Source organism: Olea europaea, chromosome 6 (genome assembly GCF_002742605.1).
Source record: "Olea europaea var. sylvestris chromosome 6, O_europaea_v1, whole genome shotgun sequence".
Taxonomy (NCBI): Eukaryota; Viridiplantae; Streptophyta; class Magnoliopsida; order Lamiales; family Oleaceae; genus Olea; species Olea europaea.
In genome coordinates, this window is record NC_036242.1 from 6,241,129 (window position 1) to 6,259,333 (window position 18,205).

Genomic DNA, 18,205 nt, shown 5'->3' on the forward strand with positions numbered 1-18,205 from the left:
TTTTTTGTATCATTCTCTTTGAGTTGATGAAAATTCATCCTCAATCTTACACCATATTGTTACCTGTTATCTCGTTAGAACAACTTTTTAGCTGTAAATAAAGGAAAACATCTTTCATTACTTGAACCACATTTGATAGCTCAAATTTGATAGAATACCAATTCTAATAAGTCTAAAGACAATCTCCCATTGTCGTTTACTTGAAGAACTTTTTTTTTGACCCAATGAAAAATCGAAGATACAAGAAATACCCCTAAAATTTCAAGTCCAAAGTTATTAACCATTCCGTGTAGATTTTCAAAATAAAAGCAATTAAATTATAAAGGAAAAAGTTGTTCGAACATGACCGTGAGCAAGAGAACGATGTGGCATCGATCTAGCACAACCCAAATATAAATCATCAAATACAAATCATATTTGATCCGTGCTTCTTGGGCCCCGGCCAGGGCTGATCCATTTGCCTGTGCCTCAGGCCCAAAACCACAAAGGGTCTATGTTGGTCCAAAGTTTTTTTTTATTATTATATTAAAAGAAGGAAAAGGAAAAGAAAATTAGTTTTTTCATTAATTGTAAAATGATTGAGATATTTGTTTGTTATTTTAATCTTAAATTTTAAGTTAACAATATATTGCATAATAGATCGCTAAATTTTACATTTATGTTGATTTTGAAGGCTTAATTTTTGGACTTCGCCTCGAGCCCCGACAATCACATGCCGGCCTTGACCCCGGCCAAATACAATAATTCATCATATTTCATCTTCATCAGGAGGGCAGCAGGTCAAATTTAAAAATGGTGGAAAGAGATATTTTATGCAAGCGTCTAGTCAAAGATGGCTCCACTAATTCATTAACTGATGAAAAAAAAAATCATATTTGCATGGACAAGAGACAGCAACTCTGTGGGGCTGCCACGTGTCTAGGATACCCCAAAACTGATATGTAAATCCAATTTTTATCCATTTTAAATCGTCTTCTTCTTCCTTCAACTCTTTTAACATAGTTTTTCTTTCCTTTTTTCGCACTGAAAATGAAAATCATGGGAAGCCATATTTTATCCCTCTACACTTCCTCACAGGCATCAAAAATGAAACGCCTCACTGCATATGTGCCCATGAACATAAGGGTAATTACTTACTTGTAATTATCTTTAGATTAAAAGCACTTTTCATTTGAATTATAATTCAATTTTATGCTTCTTATTAGTCTGCTTATTAGTTGTTCCAAATTATTTTTTATTCTTCTTATGCTGTTTTTGATATATCGTAAGCCAACTTAATGAAAACTTGATTACTTAACCCTAAAAGATTTTTGTCATGTTCAAGTTTGAGTTTTATGAATATTTATGGTAAATTGTTTGGAATCATTAGAGATTCGGCCACTGGCATGGCACCGAGGAGAGAGCTCCGTCGACAGCTGAGGAATTCAAAAGAGTGGGCGAAGAGAAAAGCCGACGAGAGGTTACTAGTCAGACGGTAGAGGAGGCGCAAGATGGCGTCGAGGAGGCCACCGTGGGCGATTCCGAAGTAGAATCCGTCAAGGAGCGGTACAAGGAACCTCCGGGCAAAGGAAACTTCCACAAAAGGGGGATGAATGAAGAACCGGTTTCTAGTAATATTTTTTGTTTTTTTTTCTTTTGTTAGATGGAAATAAGGATCATGCTTGAAAATAAGCAATTTGCATAATGTAAACAAACAAGACAATGTTAGCTCATCAAATAAATTGTGGTTTTATTTGTTGCAGAACTTTTACAATCTATATGGCAATGCCAATATGATAAATACATTAGTGAATAATAGACGTGATTTGTATGGAAATTTAAAAAAAATAAAAATAGAAATAGAGAAAATATCAAGATTAGTGGTAGCTCGACTCGTTATGAGTTTAGCTACACTCAAGAAAACTTCGGATGTTTACAACTATCTTCCCTTAATTTTTTGTGGGCTCATAAGTATAATGCAATGTGAGACATTGAACTTTGATCGTGTTTGGATCATCAATATGTAATTTTGTGCAATCAAGTCATACAATTTTGATTTGTGTACAAATTTAAGTAATTTTTTTTAATCACTAAAATCTTATATTAAATTTCAATTGGGTCGTCCAAATTTAGCCCCTATTTGTTGGAGAGGTTAAAATTAGAATTTGATAAAAGTTAATGAAATGTAGTTGAAAAATTATGTGTCTTATAAAATATAAAGTTAAAATTAATTGTTGACTTTAATTTAGATTAAAATATATTTTTTTAATTCTACCGAATAAGGGCTTAACTTTTCATTGAACTTCAATTACTTTCAATGCACATGTAATCCACTATGTTAACCATGTTCCTAAATTTAACATCGCAATCCAATTAATTTAATATGCCGATAGCATGGAATGGTCGGATTTGCAAATAATCGAAGTTGAGCAACTTAATTGCATGTAGTTAAAGATGAACTATGCAGATGCAATTCTGCTAACCCTTTTATAATAACATCTCGAGTTTTTGAAAGACAAAATATAGAATTCACACGAGTGCAAATATTATGGAGTTTACTAATCGCTTATATGTTAAATCTTTTGTTTGTTAAAAAATTGATGAAATTTCATTTTTATTCATACATTTCTTATTCCGTTTATGAGACTCATCAGCTTTTATCAACTTTTAGCAAACTTAAATTTGTCATAGACAACTTACAAACTTAAATTGTTTATCATTGATGGTAAAATTGATATTATTTAATGATCGTGACTGAAATTAATTAATTTCTTGAACATTGTCCAAATTTTGTTGTCATTGCAATAAAATCATGACAAATAAGTCTCCTCATCCAGGGCCACATGGGCCTTGGACTTCTAGCAGGGCACAGTCATGACAATGCACTACAATTTTAATATGTCAAAATGTAAATCGAGACGATAGATATGGTCTCAATTGTGATAAAGGTCAGAGTCATGTGGCTCAATGCAACAATGCAAATGACTTCATAACATTCATTGTGAAATTTATAATCTTTTTCACGAGAGATTTTTCTATTTGACATGTTACTATTCATTTTTATGAAAATGTCTATATTATCCTTAATGAAATGATTCTTTCTATGTTGCAACATATGTCCTAATCTTTTAAACATTTTATCCTCGGTTTACTCTATTTTGGATATTTGAATATAAAATCATTCTATGATCTAATAAATAAGAATAATTTGCAACATTCATCTCATATTTTCTAATTAAAGTACTATATTCTTCAAATGGTAAATTTGTATTTTTTAATTGAGATATAATATTCTTTATTTCTTCTAACATTTTTTCTAATAAATTATCTAATCCTTCAACTGTATATCCTGGCATTTATCAAAATAATCATCATGCAATTGTCCCTACGATTCTTTTAAGATCTTAAAAAGATTCATTCTAATTTTAGCAAAAGTTTAATAGTTTTACCTTAGGTTTGATCTAGACTTGTATTCTCAGAATCAAGTGACCTTCGAACTCTAAATTTGTAAATTGCTTCCTTCAACGGCCTCCTGTCTTCACGGAATTGTTACTATTTCAGCTACTTGCTCTCACTACATCAACTTCTAAAGAATAAAATTCTAAACTTCTGTTAAAAAAAACTCTCTTTTTGTTAAAATAATAAGGAAATTTTCTATTAGATCTTTCAAAAATCTATGGGAAAAAGATTTAGACATTCATATTGATATTAAAATATTGAAATTTTATTTCTATCAGGATTGATACAAGACTTTTATTTGGTATGAAGGGATTTCCAGAAAAAACTGATTTTTCCAACTGAGAATGAGCTCTTGCTTACAACTCGAGAATTCAAGATAAGATGAGATGAGATCTTACTATGGTAATGTCTCTATTTAAACAAGTTTATGAGACTCTATTACATCATTGATTACATTAACAAAGGCACTCTTGCCTCTCTATTTTCTTCCTTGGGCCTACATATTCACATGTTAGTTCAACTTTTCTATCTAAAAAGCGTATTTTTCTATTATTGCTCTTTATCTTTAATGTCTTTACATGTAATATTATTGTCCTTCATACACCTTTGTCAAAATGTGCTTTGTCTTCTTCTTTCATTTCTTCATATGCAGTTGGAGCACTCCCTTGGCTGGCAGAATTTTTTTATAGTGGCATGACATCCTGGAAATTGATGTATATCAAATCTTGTAATATAGTCTTTTAAAATTTTTGATTTTGCATATCCTCCATTGAATACCAACGTCTAGTTTTCATATTGGCACAGGCACGAGAATTCCAAGTGCTCTTCTATGCCTGATCCATGATTTTGTCACTGTTGGGACTTTTCTATTATTCTCCGTAACATCAATTTGGAAATTGACTGCAACATATCCAATTAAGATTATGTATTCAACTTAATAGTAAACAACTCCATCATATTCTGGATTGATTGAATAAACTTTTAAAAATATCTTCCTTCTCTTGGCAAATCTTGATACTTCTTTAATGAATATGTCATCAAATTTTGAAATTTCAATAAAAAATTTTCCTGGATAAATCAAATCCATGAATCCACAGTCTGTCATGATTTTTATAGATGAAGGGTCACCTCTTTCCATGGCTGTTATTATGGGGTAAACATTATTTTCCGAAGAAATGAAATATGAATCACTTATTTTTATTTCATAAGCGATTTTGACTATTTCGGCATATTTTTCTTCGTTTGGATCTAAAGGGATTTTATCTTCTTGGTCTATGATGTTGATTGTTTTGGTATCTCTTTTATCTCCATGTATCATAACTTTCTTAGTTGATGATACAAAAAAGGAATTTCCTTTATTATCAGTGGTATGTTGTCACGTCTGGATCCACTGCTGTTTCCAATTGTCCCTGTTTGGTATTGATTTGAAAAACTCATTTTTTGAGCTCTTTGGTATATCTGTTTCAAACAATATATTTTTTAGTTGTGCTGCAATAGCATCAACTTGATTTTTGAGTTTAATGGCATATTTATGATGCTCGGTAGTGATATTCAACAATATTTTCATATTTGAGTTAAACATCTCTGAAATCTGGGTTGCTCCAGAACTTATATCTTCAAATTCTTCTTTAAGAAAATTTGTCATTTCTTGTATATGTATAATAGATTGGTATAACTCCATGACCTTGACTTTATCCATCAAAAAAATTCTATGTTTCTGCTGAGAAAATCTGCAAGAAAATTATTAACTCCTTTAATATGGACAATATCAAAATTATAAAATGCTAAATAAGTTTGCCATCTATGAAGTCTTCTGTATTGTGGTTCTGAGGGTAACTTAATCTTGACTAATCCTACAACTTGAGAATTATTAGTTTCAACAATAAATTTTTTGGATAATAAAAACAATGAGAACTTTTTTATTCCTCTGATAATTGCTAGTAATTCTTTTTCATGAGTCGTATAATTTATTTCTGATTCGTTAAAGGTTTCACTTGAGTATTTACAAATTTCATTAAGATCTGTTTTTAATATTGCTGCCCAATATTTATCTGAGACATCAGTATTAACAACCAAATTATCTTTTCCATCTGGTAATCTTAATTTTGGTAAATTTTTACATTCTTCTTTTAATGATTTAACTATTTCTGTATGTGCTTCATTCCATCCTTTTGTATTTATTTTTTTAAGTAAAACTTGAATTTTATATCTTTTCTTAGAAAGATTTTCAATAAACCCTTTTGTATAATTTAAACGTCCTAAAAAATTTTGAATTTGTTCATTGGATTCTAATTTATTTGGAAAACTTTCTATCTTTTTGGATATATGAGTCTGTAATTTTATCCCTCTTTTATCTATTGATAATCCAAGAAAATCTATCTCTTCTTTTTCTATTATAGGTTTCTTTTTAGATAGTACAATTCCTTCTTTTTTACATTCATTAATAAATTTGATTAAATGATTTATATGCTCCTCTTTACTATTAAAACATATTAATATATTATCAGTATAAACTATTAGAAATTCATTAAATTTTTTTAAATATATTATCCATCTTTCTTTGATATATTTGTGGTGCCTTTTTCAAACCAAATGTCATAACTAACCATTCATATTTTCGTTGAGGTGTGCTAAATGCAGTATATTGTATACTATCTTTTTCCATTTTTACTTACCAAAATTCTGATTTACAATCAAATTTAGAATAATATTGTTTTTCTTTTGCAAAATTTATTAGTACTTCTTTATTTGGTAGAAAGTAACCATCAAATTTAGTATATTTGTTTAATTCTTTATAATTTATAACCATTTTAACTTTTCCTCTAACTTGTTCAGAGTGTTTCATAACTATAAAAGCTGGACTACTATGAGGTCCATTATTAGGTCTAATAAATTTTTGTTCTAATAATTCTTTTATCTGATTTTTAAATTCTTGTGTATCTTCTATTGTATACATCATTGGTCTTACTCTTATTATAACATTTTCTGTTAATCCTATTTTAACTTTTAGGTGATATGGTTTCCAAAATAATAATGAATTTTCTCCATAAACATTTTCTAATTGTTCAATGATTTTTTCTATATTCATTTATATTCCTGTTTTTAGAACCTTTTTATATAATATTCTTTTATTTTTTATTTCATTATTAAGAATTGATTTTTTCTCCCATTTATCACTACGCTGGGCTGGCTGAACTCTATAGGTTTTAAATTCTCTAAAATTTTTTAATAAGTGTCCACAAGGTGTTTGTAGCATTATCATATAATTATTTTGTTTATAAAATTGAAATTGTTGTATGAAATCGTTTCCTAATAATATATCACATTCTAATTTATCATATTTATAAATTTTATTTATTGTTACTTGTTTACTTCCAAGAATTATATTAATTTTATTAGTACTATTAATCATTTGAGTACTTTCTCCTGTAACACCAGTTATTTATATATTACTATTATTATTCCATAATTTTATTAAAAAACTTTTAAATATTGTTATATCACTTCCTATATCTATTAAAGCACAAGTTGTTATATTAGTTTCTACAATAGTAATTTGTATATACACGGCTAATGGAAAACTTATCTGATTATTCATCTAATTCTTTTTACATAATGTAGTTTGTCCATTATGAACAATATATAATCCTTCTCTTTTTATATTATAATCTTCTAATCCGTTTAGAAAACTCATTTCTAAAAGTATATGAGGGTTTATATTCATACTTCTATCTATGTAACATAGTGCTAAAAGATCTATTCCTCCTATTTTTATTGGTACTTTAACTTCTAAATCTGTTATATGTACTTGTTCATCAAAGTTTACACACGATTCAGTTTTATGAGTTATTAATCCTTTGTTTCTAATTGAAGTTATATGACATTCACTAACTCTTGTATCTATTAATATATTTGGTCCACTTATATTTTCTCTACCATTATAATATTCTCCTTCTATTTTCATATTTCCAGCATTCCTATACAGTTTTACTTCTTTTATGTTGTTGATTTCTTCTAATTAATTTTTATTAGGTATTTTAAAACATTTTGATCTTTTAATTAATTTTTCGCCCTTAAATGTTATGTTATTAGAACATTCTCCTTCATTTAATTTTGTTATTTCAGGTTTATTTTTTGTTATACTAAATTCATATTTTTCTAAAATTAAACTTATTTGTTTATTTAGTACTATTATTTTACTAATGTCTTTACATTCTTTATGAACTTCAATATATGGTTTATTGGAATAAATATTCCTATAATTAGAATTGGTAAATGTGTATAAAGCTCTATATTCTATAATCATAATTTGATCACCTGGTTGCATAATATCATCTCTATGAAACTTGAAATGTAGTCCTAAAATTTCATTAAAATTTCTATCTTTTAATGATACACAATATTTTAGATAACATGTAAACATAATTTTTTTGATATGCTAAATTTCCTTCTATTGTTCCTAAATGATTATCTTTTAAATTTATTATTTTTCCATCGTGTAAAGTTATAGTTAAGGGTGAATCTATCCCTTCTCTAAATAATGATTTAAACATTATTTGTATTCTTACTAAGTAAACATATTGGATTTTTTCACTTTATTTTTTACTAATCTTTGTTAATAGTTCATCAACTGTATCTTTTGTTAAAATATTTAATTTATGTTGTCCATAAGTTGTTCTTACATATATGGTTTTTTCTATTTTGTGATATTCATTTATTGCTATTCTTTTTCTTTTCCAAATTCTATCAAAGACTTCTCATTTTCCTAATTTTAAGTCTAACGATAATTTTTGTAATTTTCTAAACTTATCATTATCAAAAGTAACTTTTAAACTATATCCTTCTATTCTTTCATATTATTGTATATTTATATTATTACTTTCTATTTCTTCAATCTCTTTATTCAGATCCTGATTCATATTCTATTTCACTTATATATACTTCTTGATCATAGTATTCTTCAATATCTGATATTTCACTTAATTCATCTTTTATTTCTAAATATTTTTTTTAATATTCTAACTTTCTTTTTATCACAATCAGAGTTTATATGACTTATCTCTCCACAATTATTTACATTAACTTTTACTTTTTTTATAATTCTTATTTTTCTGATGTTTATATGGGTTATTTTTTCTTTTATAATACATTTTTCTAAGTTTTATATATTTTTTATTAAAATTTCTAAATTTTTTAAATTTTTTATTTTTATATTTTCTTTTATTAACTCTTCTTTCAGGATTACATCCTCATTGCACAGGAGTTTCCATATTTTCAAAACATATTTTAGTTAATTTTCCTGATTTTTCATTAATTGTCTTTGTTGACATATATATGCAAGTCTTTTAAATAAAAATTTTATTTTTGATCCTAAAGTTTTAGGTATTCCAACATTATCTCTAATATATTTTTCAAATTCTATTTTAAAATATATTCCACATGAACCTGGTAACTTATTATAATACATGTCTTGGTATACTTCTTGATTTTCATTACTATAAAATTGAACATAATAGTAATTTTTAAATTCACAAGTATATTCTTTAATTTTACACATATCACATATTGTTAAATTTATTAATTTTATTCTATCATTATCATTTTCTCTTATTGATTCCTCTTCAACATTTCTTATCCAATTTTCTCCTAAAAATTCATCTAAAATAAATTCCACTAATTTTTTCATACCTTGTCTATCTGATTTGATTATTTCTGTTTGTATATTTCTTTTTATTAATGTTTTTGTATCATTGTTTATTCTTCCTACCAATTTCTAACATCTTCTTCAAATGATGCTATTAAGAAATCTATTCTTCTTTCAATATTTTTCCATGTGTCATCTTTGTTATATAAAAAGAATAATATCATTGAATCTGCCCAAGTTAATAAGACTTTTTTAGTATCTATTTTACAATTTAAATTTAGTTTTGTTCCTCCATGATTAATTGGTTTATCATAATTATCATTTAATTCAAACCTATCTTTATATTTATTTCCTTTAGATGGTTGTCTATCTCTTACTTTATTATAGAATTGTCTATATGGTTTATTATATATAGGTGCATAGCTTTCATCTGTATCATGTAATTCTTGTTTTGAAATTTTCGCTGGATTAGGTCATCCTCAAGTATTCATTAAAACTTGGTATTCACTTATATCAGTTAAACTTAATTGATCAAAATTTTCTATTAACAAATCTAATTCTTCACTCATCTTTTTTTTTCTACTTTTAATTTTCCTAATGATTTTTCTCTAAATTCTTCTTCTTCTTCTAGTATTTTTGGTAATATATTCTTTTTAAATTCATCATCCATACCTTTGTTTCTATTACTATATATATTTTTTATATGTTTCTTTTCTAGTCGAGTCATCTCTTTTTCTATAATTTTTTTTTTTTACCTATTTTCTTATCTTTATTCTTATTATTTTCTTTTAATTCTCTAATTTTTATTTTTAATATATTTATATCGTTTCTTGTTTCTTTTACTTCATTTCTCAAATCTTGTACATCATTTATTAACATTTTTATTAATGATTTTAATTCTTCCATATATTCACTTATTGACATCTTAATTTTTTCTTATTTTTAACTCATAAGTTAATTTTCATTTTTTATCTTCTTTTTTATCTATTATTTTTCTTAATCTTCTCCCAGTTGTTTCTGGATCTACAAATTCTTCTTTTACTATAGTAAAATATTTGCTCTCAAGTTTTTCTCTTTCACATTTTAATTTTGTTAATTGTCTATTATTTGGTATTTTCATTCCTTCTGGTATTAACATTATATTTCTCATTTCTTCTTATATTTTATCCAGTTTTAGAAGTAATTTATTCAATTTTTGATGTGTATTATCAATTGTGCTCATATTTTTCTTTATAATATAAATTATTTTCTTCATCTTCATATATATTAATAATTTTTTCATATGTATAAATATCTTTTATTTTTTCTATTATTATTTTTTCTAATATTTGTTCCTTTATTTCTTTAGGAAGTTCTTTAATTATTATCAAAGTCATTATTTTTAATTTATTATGAATAGATTTTAAAAATATATAACTATATTTTTCTTCTTTTAAACACCAGTAATTATCTATTTTTCTTATTTTAATTTACATGATCTCTATGGCTCTGATACCAATTAGGGGGCTATTTAGAGAGAACAAAAATCAAATAAATCAAATAAAAATATTAATAAAAAAATCAAAATTTAACCAGTATTTAATTTTAAGGACTAAAATAGAAAAGTTCTATATTATGATGCATTGTTATGTAATATCCAAACCATTTTGAAAAGGTTATTTTCATATATTTCCCCTTTTTCACACGAGAGAGTTTTTTTATAATTAATTTAAATTCGTGTGAATAAAAATAATTTGATCGATAATAAACAAATTATAAATCGTCGCCTAAGCGATGCACCAAATATATATAGCGATTTATGTACTGCATCACGCTTTCAGTTCACTGCCACGCGCTTTCAAAAGGCGTTCACTTTCATCGGTACTCTGTTCTCACTCGGATCTTCAATTTCACAGCTAGTAAAGCAAAAAAGAAATCTGAATTTTCTCCATGGCTCCCGTTGCTCCAAGGTCCGGCGATGCTATTTTCGCTAGCGTTGAACGCGTGGTAAGTATAATTTCTCAAAACAATCAACCCTAATTTTTACTGTTTGACCTGATCGCAGTACCGTTCAATTTGGTGTAAACTTGGTTAATTAGTGTTGTAAAATATTTGTAGAATGCGGAGCTCTTCACTCTGACATATGGTGCTATGGTGCGTCAGCTTCTCACCGATCTGGAGGAGGTGGAGGAGGTCAACAAACAGCTCGATCAAATGTGATTGATTCTTTAATTGATTTAAAATTCTTATTGAAAGCAAAGATTTTGAGAATTTACGTAGCAAATAAACTCCTTTTTCATGATTATTTGATTACCTGAAGTGGTATTTATGCCTTAACTTTCGAGTACTTGTGTTTATTGCAGGGGCTATAATATAGGGGTCCGGCTAGTGGATGAATTTCTCGCGAAATCTAATGTATCGAGGTGTGTTGATTTTAAGGAAACAGCTGAAGTCATTGCCAAGGTGGTGTACTCGTACTATTTGTTTTGATTAGTTACTGTTAAATTTCATATTGCATCAGGTTTAGGAATTTCAGCTTTCCTGAATTTTGGATTGTAGCTTTAGAACGGTACAGACTTTGGGCCTCAGTATCAGTAACCTGGAGAAGGAGATAAAAGTAAAGATAAATTGCAGTATGAGTATGATCTCATTGAATTTTTGAGGGGGGAAAATGATAAGATACATTGTGTTTTATATGAGGTCAAAATGTTACTAATCAACTAATGACTTGAAAGTAGACTGCTAAAGAATGCAATAGGAGTGTTCTAATCCCAGTTATGTACTTCTGTTTTTGGTTACTAAAAGGGGAGTTTACATCTTTTCTGAAGTAAAGACGATCTAGATCAACTGGTGTCATAATCATCTGCTATTAAACTGTAAAGTGACTTCTGAATTCAGGCATTTTCTTTTTTAAATGTTTAAATTCTTCCGAGTCGTGCCTGGGAAGGTTGGTGAGTTATTGGATTGCTGGTCCCTCGAGAACAGCTTATTGAAGTCTAGAAAGGTCTGTAATATTGCTCCAATTTGCAGGATGCTGAATCTGCTCACATAGATTTTGTATGTAAGATACACACAGGAGCTATGAACCCATCTTATTGTATGTTAATAACATACACTTGACATTGCTGGAAAAAGAGGATAACATTAGAACTTTATACCCAGGACAATATAGCAACTTTGTCTGAATAAATAACTGCATATGTTCTCAAATTAGCCCTGAGAGCTGATAATCTTGAAAAATGTGTTTCCACACCTTAGAGTTTATAGGCACTTTTTTTAATGAATGCCAAAATGTTTTATGTATCCTCATCAATGACTATGTCAATGTAGCATTTACCTCCTTAGTAGATCATTTTATTATTTTTGTAATTCGAAAGTTGAACCGCAACAAATATCATTTTGGTTATTTTACCCATATACAGTACTAGGACTTACTTCATATGGCCACGGTGTGGTAACTTCGTTTAATTGAATGCCTCTTTTGGACAATGTGTATACTAGGTTGGGAAAAAATGTTGAATATCCCTTCCTGTAGTATTTTGAGAATGAAATAGATGGGGCGAAAAAGTTCTTACATATCGAAATATTGAGTTGTTGCAAACATACTGTCAGTTTCAAGTTAATTATTCATTCACTGGCCCTCTCCATTTGACATCCTATCCCTCTATATTAGGCTAACATGTTCAGCAGCGCAGTTTCATGTTATTAAAGCATTTTGAATTGGTTTCTTCTGTATTAATTGCCCTTTTGAGCATCTATTTTGGAATGTTTGGTTCATTAAGGACATTATTAAGATGTCTTATGAACAGGTAGGATTCAAAATGTTCCTGGGAGTTACTGCATCAGTCTCCAACTGGGATGCTGAGGGAACAACCTGCAGTATAATATTGGAGGATAATCCTCTTGTAGATTTTGTTGAGCTTCCTGATACGTGTCAAGGTCTATATTATTGCAACATTTTAAGTGGAGTTATCAGAGGGGCTCTCGAGATGGTGAGCTGTCTTTCCTCTATGAACATCTTATCCTTGCTATATATGATGTTTTTTGGATTTGTCATCTCCTACATGCCTCTTCAAAAATTTGGTTATTTCATTATATGATTGAGAATGTGTTTTAATTCTAACAACTTATTACAGAGTTGAGCATTTGGACCTTTCAATTAATTGATGTAGATCGCAAACCTATGCATGGGGATTTTCCAAAAACTCTCACAGAAAAAAGGAAGTGAGTTGGACAAAAATAAAAGCAACTTCAACCAAAAAAATGATGTTTCTGGAGTGGCCATCTGCTACATGCATTTTCATAAATTGGTTTATTTCATTATATGATTGAGAATCTGATTTGTTTTTGTAAAATGTGCCATTTAATATGTTGATTGTTGAACTTCTCCCTATTAAAACTATTTATTATGATATAAAAGCTTTATTAGGGAGAGATCTGGGAGAAAAGGGGGCGATCAGGTTTCTAAGGGGGAAGTGACAGAAATATGTCACTAGATCAAGATGAATAGAAAAACTCCACTATGTTAGAATAACCTCTTGTATATATTGAGCACGAACCAAGGTGATACAGAATTTACTTTCTTTTTTCAGGTGTCAATGAAAACTGAAGTCACATGGCTGCGAGATATGCTTAGAGGGGATGATGCATTTGAGTTGCAGGTGAAACTTCTGAAGCAAGTTCCCGAGGAGTATCCATACAAAGACGACGAGTAATGTTCTACCTTTTCCTCTACAGATCCAATCTGTCATTTTTTTTAAAAAAATTTACCCTTCTTTCTAGATCTAAGGTACTAAAAAATGCAAATTTCGAATGTAGACATTTGGTTGTGTCATTGTTTCGATAATATTATAGTTGCATTGCTTGCATTTCAAAAGTTAATCTTCGGCTTTCATCCTAAAATTTTTAGGAAATCATAATGTTATCCAAATAGATATCTGGGCTGAAATGTGCTGTGATTGTTATCCAGAAGTTATGGGTAAAATGACTGTATTATTAAGCAATGATGAGATCATTGAATTTGGATTTTGAATTAGTCTATATGGGTTGGTTTAAATTGTGCCAGCTAAACTATCCGGGTAAGGCATGTTTGGCTACCCTTATTCTTATATGAATAATTTTGAAAAAGGTAAGTATTATATTTCTTAAAAATAAAAAGTGCGAAAACATGAATTTGAAGACAATAGATGCCAATTGACGTTTGCTACCATCCACAACGAAACCGCGGTGTATGATCTGTGTAAGTTTAAATTACTTCTTTTAAAGCTTAGTCAAAATATTCATAATAATATTCTATAAGGCCCACTTAGGTTCGAAGGCCTGGGAGGAAATGTCCCTTCACGTGCCTAAATACTGAGCCTCGGTTTGGTGGAGATTAAAATCGAATTTTTAACATATTTTGATAAAAATTGATAAAATGTATAGTTAAAAAATTGTGAAATCCTTAAAATGTGTGGTTAAAATTAATTATTGACCTTGATTTAGCCCCAAAGAAATGACAACATGATGCATGAAAAGTTTATTTTTATTTTTCTCTTTTTAACTCCCAGCCGACCAACCACCCAATCAATGCTTTAATCAAACAAAGGAGGTTGGAATTAGAAAATGGCTAGAAAAGAATGTACTTGTACTCAATGAAAGGCTGAATGGTGGGCTCCAATGGACTGTAATGGGCTGAAATATTCTAAAAATGATAAAGAATTTTAATCCCTGTTGAACTTAAAACTGATATTAAAAATTGAAAAAACTATTATTGTGTTATACAAACTAATCTTGTAAGGTTTGTAGTTTAACCTCGATTCTTTGTCGCGCCTTTACACCTTTATAAATCTCACACGTAATGGATCCACGTAAAACACGGAATTCATTTGTCCACATTAAAAAATTGAATTGGATAATAGAAAGACTTTTAGTCAACTCGATCATGCCGTTGCTTGACTTTCACTTGCTATATTCGATACAGTGCAAAGCCATCACTCAAAGAGATTCCATTCCTATTTCCCTTGAAATTTCTGCGCTAGATCTTGTTTACTTCCACCACATATATCGCTCCACCGCGAGTAGATTTTCCAGAATGGCGGAGAGCAGCGACGCCGGAAGATGTGGCAAGTGTTGCTGCAGCTTCATATTCACCTCAGGCTTAACAGCTCTCTTCATGTGGCTGAGTCTACGTACCTCAAAGCCCACTTGCTCCGTACAGCAATTTTTTGTTCCTGCACTCAACAAAACCGACAATTCCACTGCCGCCAGGAACAACCACACCATTTTCTTTGACATCAAGCTTGATAATGGGATGAAAGACAAAGGCGTACACTATGATCCCATAAATTTCACCTTTTTTTATGATCAAAATTATAGCTTTCCTATAGCCACCTACACAGTGCCAGGGTTCTACCAGGGTCACGGTAAGCACACCAGCCGGAAAGCGCTGGTGGAGGCTAACGGAGTGCCATGGGTGGCAGCTTTTGAGGCTGTTTCAAATGGGTCCCCGGTGTCTTTTCGAGCGGGATTGGCTACTAGAGTGAAGTTCAAGATCTTGTCTTTTTATACAAAGAAACACAATCTGATTGTGAAGGGGGAAATACCGGTGGACGACTCCGGTAAGAAAAAGAATAAGAAGGGTATTAAACTCAAGTCCAACGCACCCCATCAGAGGAGCCATAGGCTGAGACTGGAATTTGGGGTGGTTATTTTCACTTTCTTCTTAATCTTTTTGCTATAAATCTTATATTTTGTTTGGTTAATTCATGGCTAGAATCTTCTATGATTTGAGGTTCTTTGAAATAGTTGTGTCTTTGTTAGATATAATTGCATATCCATCTGTAACAACTTATCCAACCAGTGAATTTTCAGATATCCACAACCCCATCTTTAACAATTTCCAGGTTGCATTTAGTTCTTGAACTTATTATGTAACCACTCATCTCTGCTTCTGTAGTTCTTGTCGCATCAATTTCGTCTCCCTCTAACTTGGTTGTTGTTCTATTGTGTCTCTGTATTTCTTACTCTTAACTTTAATCGAAGGTTAGACAATTTATGAATTGGTTGTAGTATTGTAAAAAGAAGTTCACATATTCCTCATGAATTCCTTTCAATTCAAGCCATACTCCTTCCTTTCCCGTTTCAATTCATTACCATCATCCACAGGGAAACAGCCTTTTCGACATGCTTGATTGTTGCGAATGGCTGTGGTTGTATTAACTGCTGCTACACTAATCTGCTGCTTATTTTATGCTGTCCTAATTGCTTTATTGTGAGTCTACAAATTCTTTTTTTGGTATTGGTACTGCTACTTCAGTTTCATGAATTTTACTATTTTAATTTAGTTATGGAAGGGCATATACATTTTTGCTTTACAGTTGGCTTGACATGTAGTATAATAGTTCTGTGTTTTCTAGAAGCGTACACTTTCGAAATGAATGCCCATATATAGTAATCCTTTTGTGTGGAGGTTACCTTTCTGCCTATATCCAAGAAAAAGATGAGCTATCAATTTGGATTGTAGAAGAATGGGAAAATGGAATAATAAGCGCATTCTATGATAAAAATTGGGGTAGTTTTTGCTTAGTTTAATACTGTTTATATAATGGATTTCATAAGTATATCTTGATATGGATGAAATTTTAGTATCCAAATTTGATTTCAGGTTTGGGAATCCGACAGTAGATTGTTCTACTGTAAATAGATGACATCTTACATGCTTGAAGGGCGATATGCATAGCAAGCCAGCTTAAGAAAATCTCCAAACTAGAATTGCTAGTGTAAAGAGTACTGATTTCCTCTACATTACAAGAACTCAGGTGACATTAAGTACAGGATACACGTATCTGAGAAATCAACTAGTTTAGATCCAGCTGCTTCATTTTACTGGTAAGGAGAGTTCCCACCTTGTAGTTTAACAAGCAAATAATGAGCGCTGGCCATTTCCCACGGAGAGTATATCAGAGTGTGAACCTTGTTTGACAACTTTTCCGTCCTTGGTCACAGGAACGGAATTAGATTTCTGTATTGCAGACAATTGATGTGCCCCAACAACGCATGTTCGACCACCCATCATCTTCTCTAGTGCTTCTTGAACCATGCTTTCTGATACACTATCTAGAGCACTGGTTGCTTCATCCAGCAGTAGGATTGTAGGGTCCCTCAATATTGCACGAGCCAAAGCTACTCTTTCTTTCTGGCCTCCAGATAGCTGAACTCCTCTTATCATCAATAAACATTATCCCTTAATTGGATCGTAAAATCTTTTAATGAGTCCAATAATTGTCGATTTCCCTCAACACTCTGGCCAACTAATTCAATAGTGGCTCTTGATCTAATTTTGAGGTTGAGCCCTTTAGTATCAACTGGTCAGCTCTTGATGGATAAGCAAAGAACACATTTCTTAGCTCCACACGGCCCCGACATCATTCTTCATTGCATCAATTTGCCATAAGTTCTCTGGATCAATCTCACTCTTTCTGTCAAGTATTGCAAAAACTGAACGAACAGCATTACTTCCTCTTGACAAATCTTTTGTCAGGCTTCCTGCTTCTGCAATAGTATATGCAGTGATTAGAAGTGCTAGAAAGTCTTGGAAAAGTCGCTCCGGAGATATTAAACTTTGTGATAATAACTTCCGTCCGTACCTGTAAGCTAATGCTGTAAAAGCTGGCCAACTGCCCCATCTGAGTTTACAAATTTTTTATCGCTGCATTTTGATTTTGAAGTGGAGCTTCGGCTTTCTTCATGAATTTTCCTATCATATCTTCCAATTGAGGCCTCTTCTCTTGTTGTTGAAATTGTCACTGTGACCTATTTTGATTCTGATTGCTCCAAGAGAAGTTGGGATGCTTCATCCAACTGTGATTGAAAGCTTCTCCATATTGATTGTGTTGTTGGCATTATCCCCACTATGCATAGTCTGCTTGCTCAATTCCTTGCATGAGTATTGGGCATTCCGATGTTTTATGTTCAGCTCCACATTACTCACAATTGCTCTTCTTAGCTTGTGCTGCTTGTGATATGTTTTTCACCTTGTGATACAGAGATTCGATTTTTGCAAATATTGCTGAATAAGTATCTACCTCGTAGACACCCGGAGTTTTCCTTGGAATCGCCCTCTCAGAAGACCACATGGCTGATGTGGTAGCCATTCTCTTAAAT

At 30.5% G+C, this 18,205-nt stretch overlaps 3 protein-coding genes across 3 annotated transcripts; all 3 read left to right on the plus strand.

Annotated features, from left to right (window-relative positions):
* Positions 1-988: 988 nt before the first annotated feature.
* LOC111396470 lies at positions 989-1,744 on the plus strand. The gene is made up of 2 exons (XM_023022900.1): positions 989-1,125; positions 1,370-1,744. Exons 1-2 carry the CDS (start codon positions 1,030-1,032, stop codon positions 1,640-1,642), a joined length of 369 nt encoding a protein of 122 aa, XP_022878668.1. The 5' UTR covers positions 989-1,029; the 3' UTR covers positions 1,643-1,744.
* Positions 1,745-10,895: 9,151 nt separating this feature from the next.
* Positions 10,896-14,087, plus strand: LOC111395644 (trafficking protein particle complex subunit 3-like). Its single transcript, XM_023021732.1, has 5 exons — positions 10,896-11,068; positions 11,180-11,277; positions 11,425-11,524; positions 12,871-13,053; positions 13,654-14,087. The coding sequence occupies exons 1-5, from the start codon at positions 11,012-11,014 to the stop codon at positions 13,774-13,776; spliced, it is 561 nt and encodes a 186-aa protein (XP_022877500.1). The 5' UTR covers positions 10,896-11,011; the 3' UTR covers positions 13,777-14,087.
* An 881-nt stretch (positions 14,088-14,968) lies between these two features.
* On the plus strand, positions 14,969-15,865 carry LOC111395645 (protein NDR1-like). The gene has a single exon (XM_023021733.1). It carries the CDS (start codon positions 14,985-14,987, stop codon positions 15,780-15,782), a length of 798 nt encoding a protein of 265 aa, XP_022877501.1. The 5' UTR covers positions 14,969-14,984; the 3' UTR covers positions 15,783-15,865.
* Positions 15,866-18,205: the final 2,340 nt, after the last annotated feature.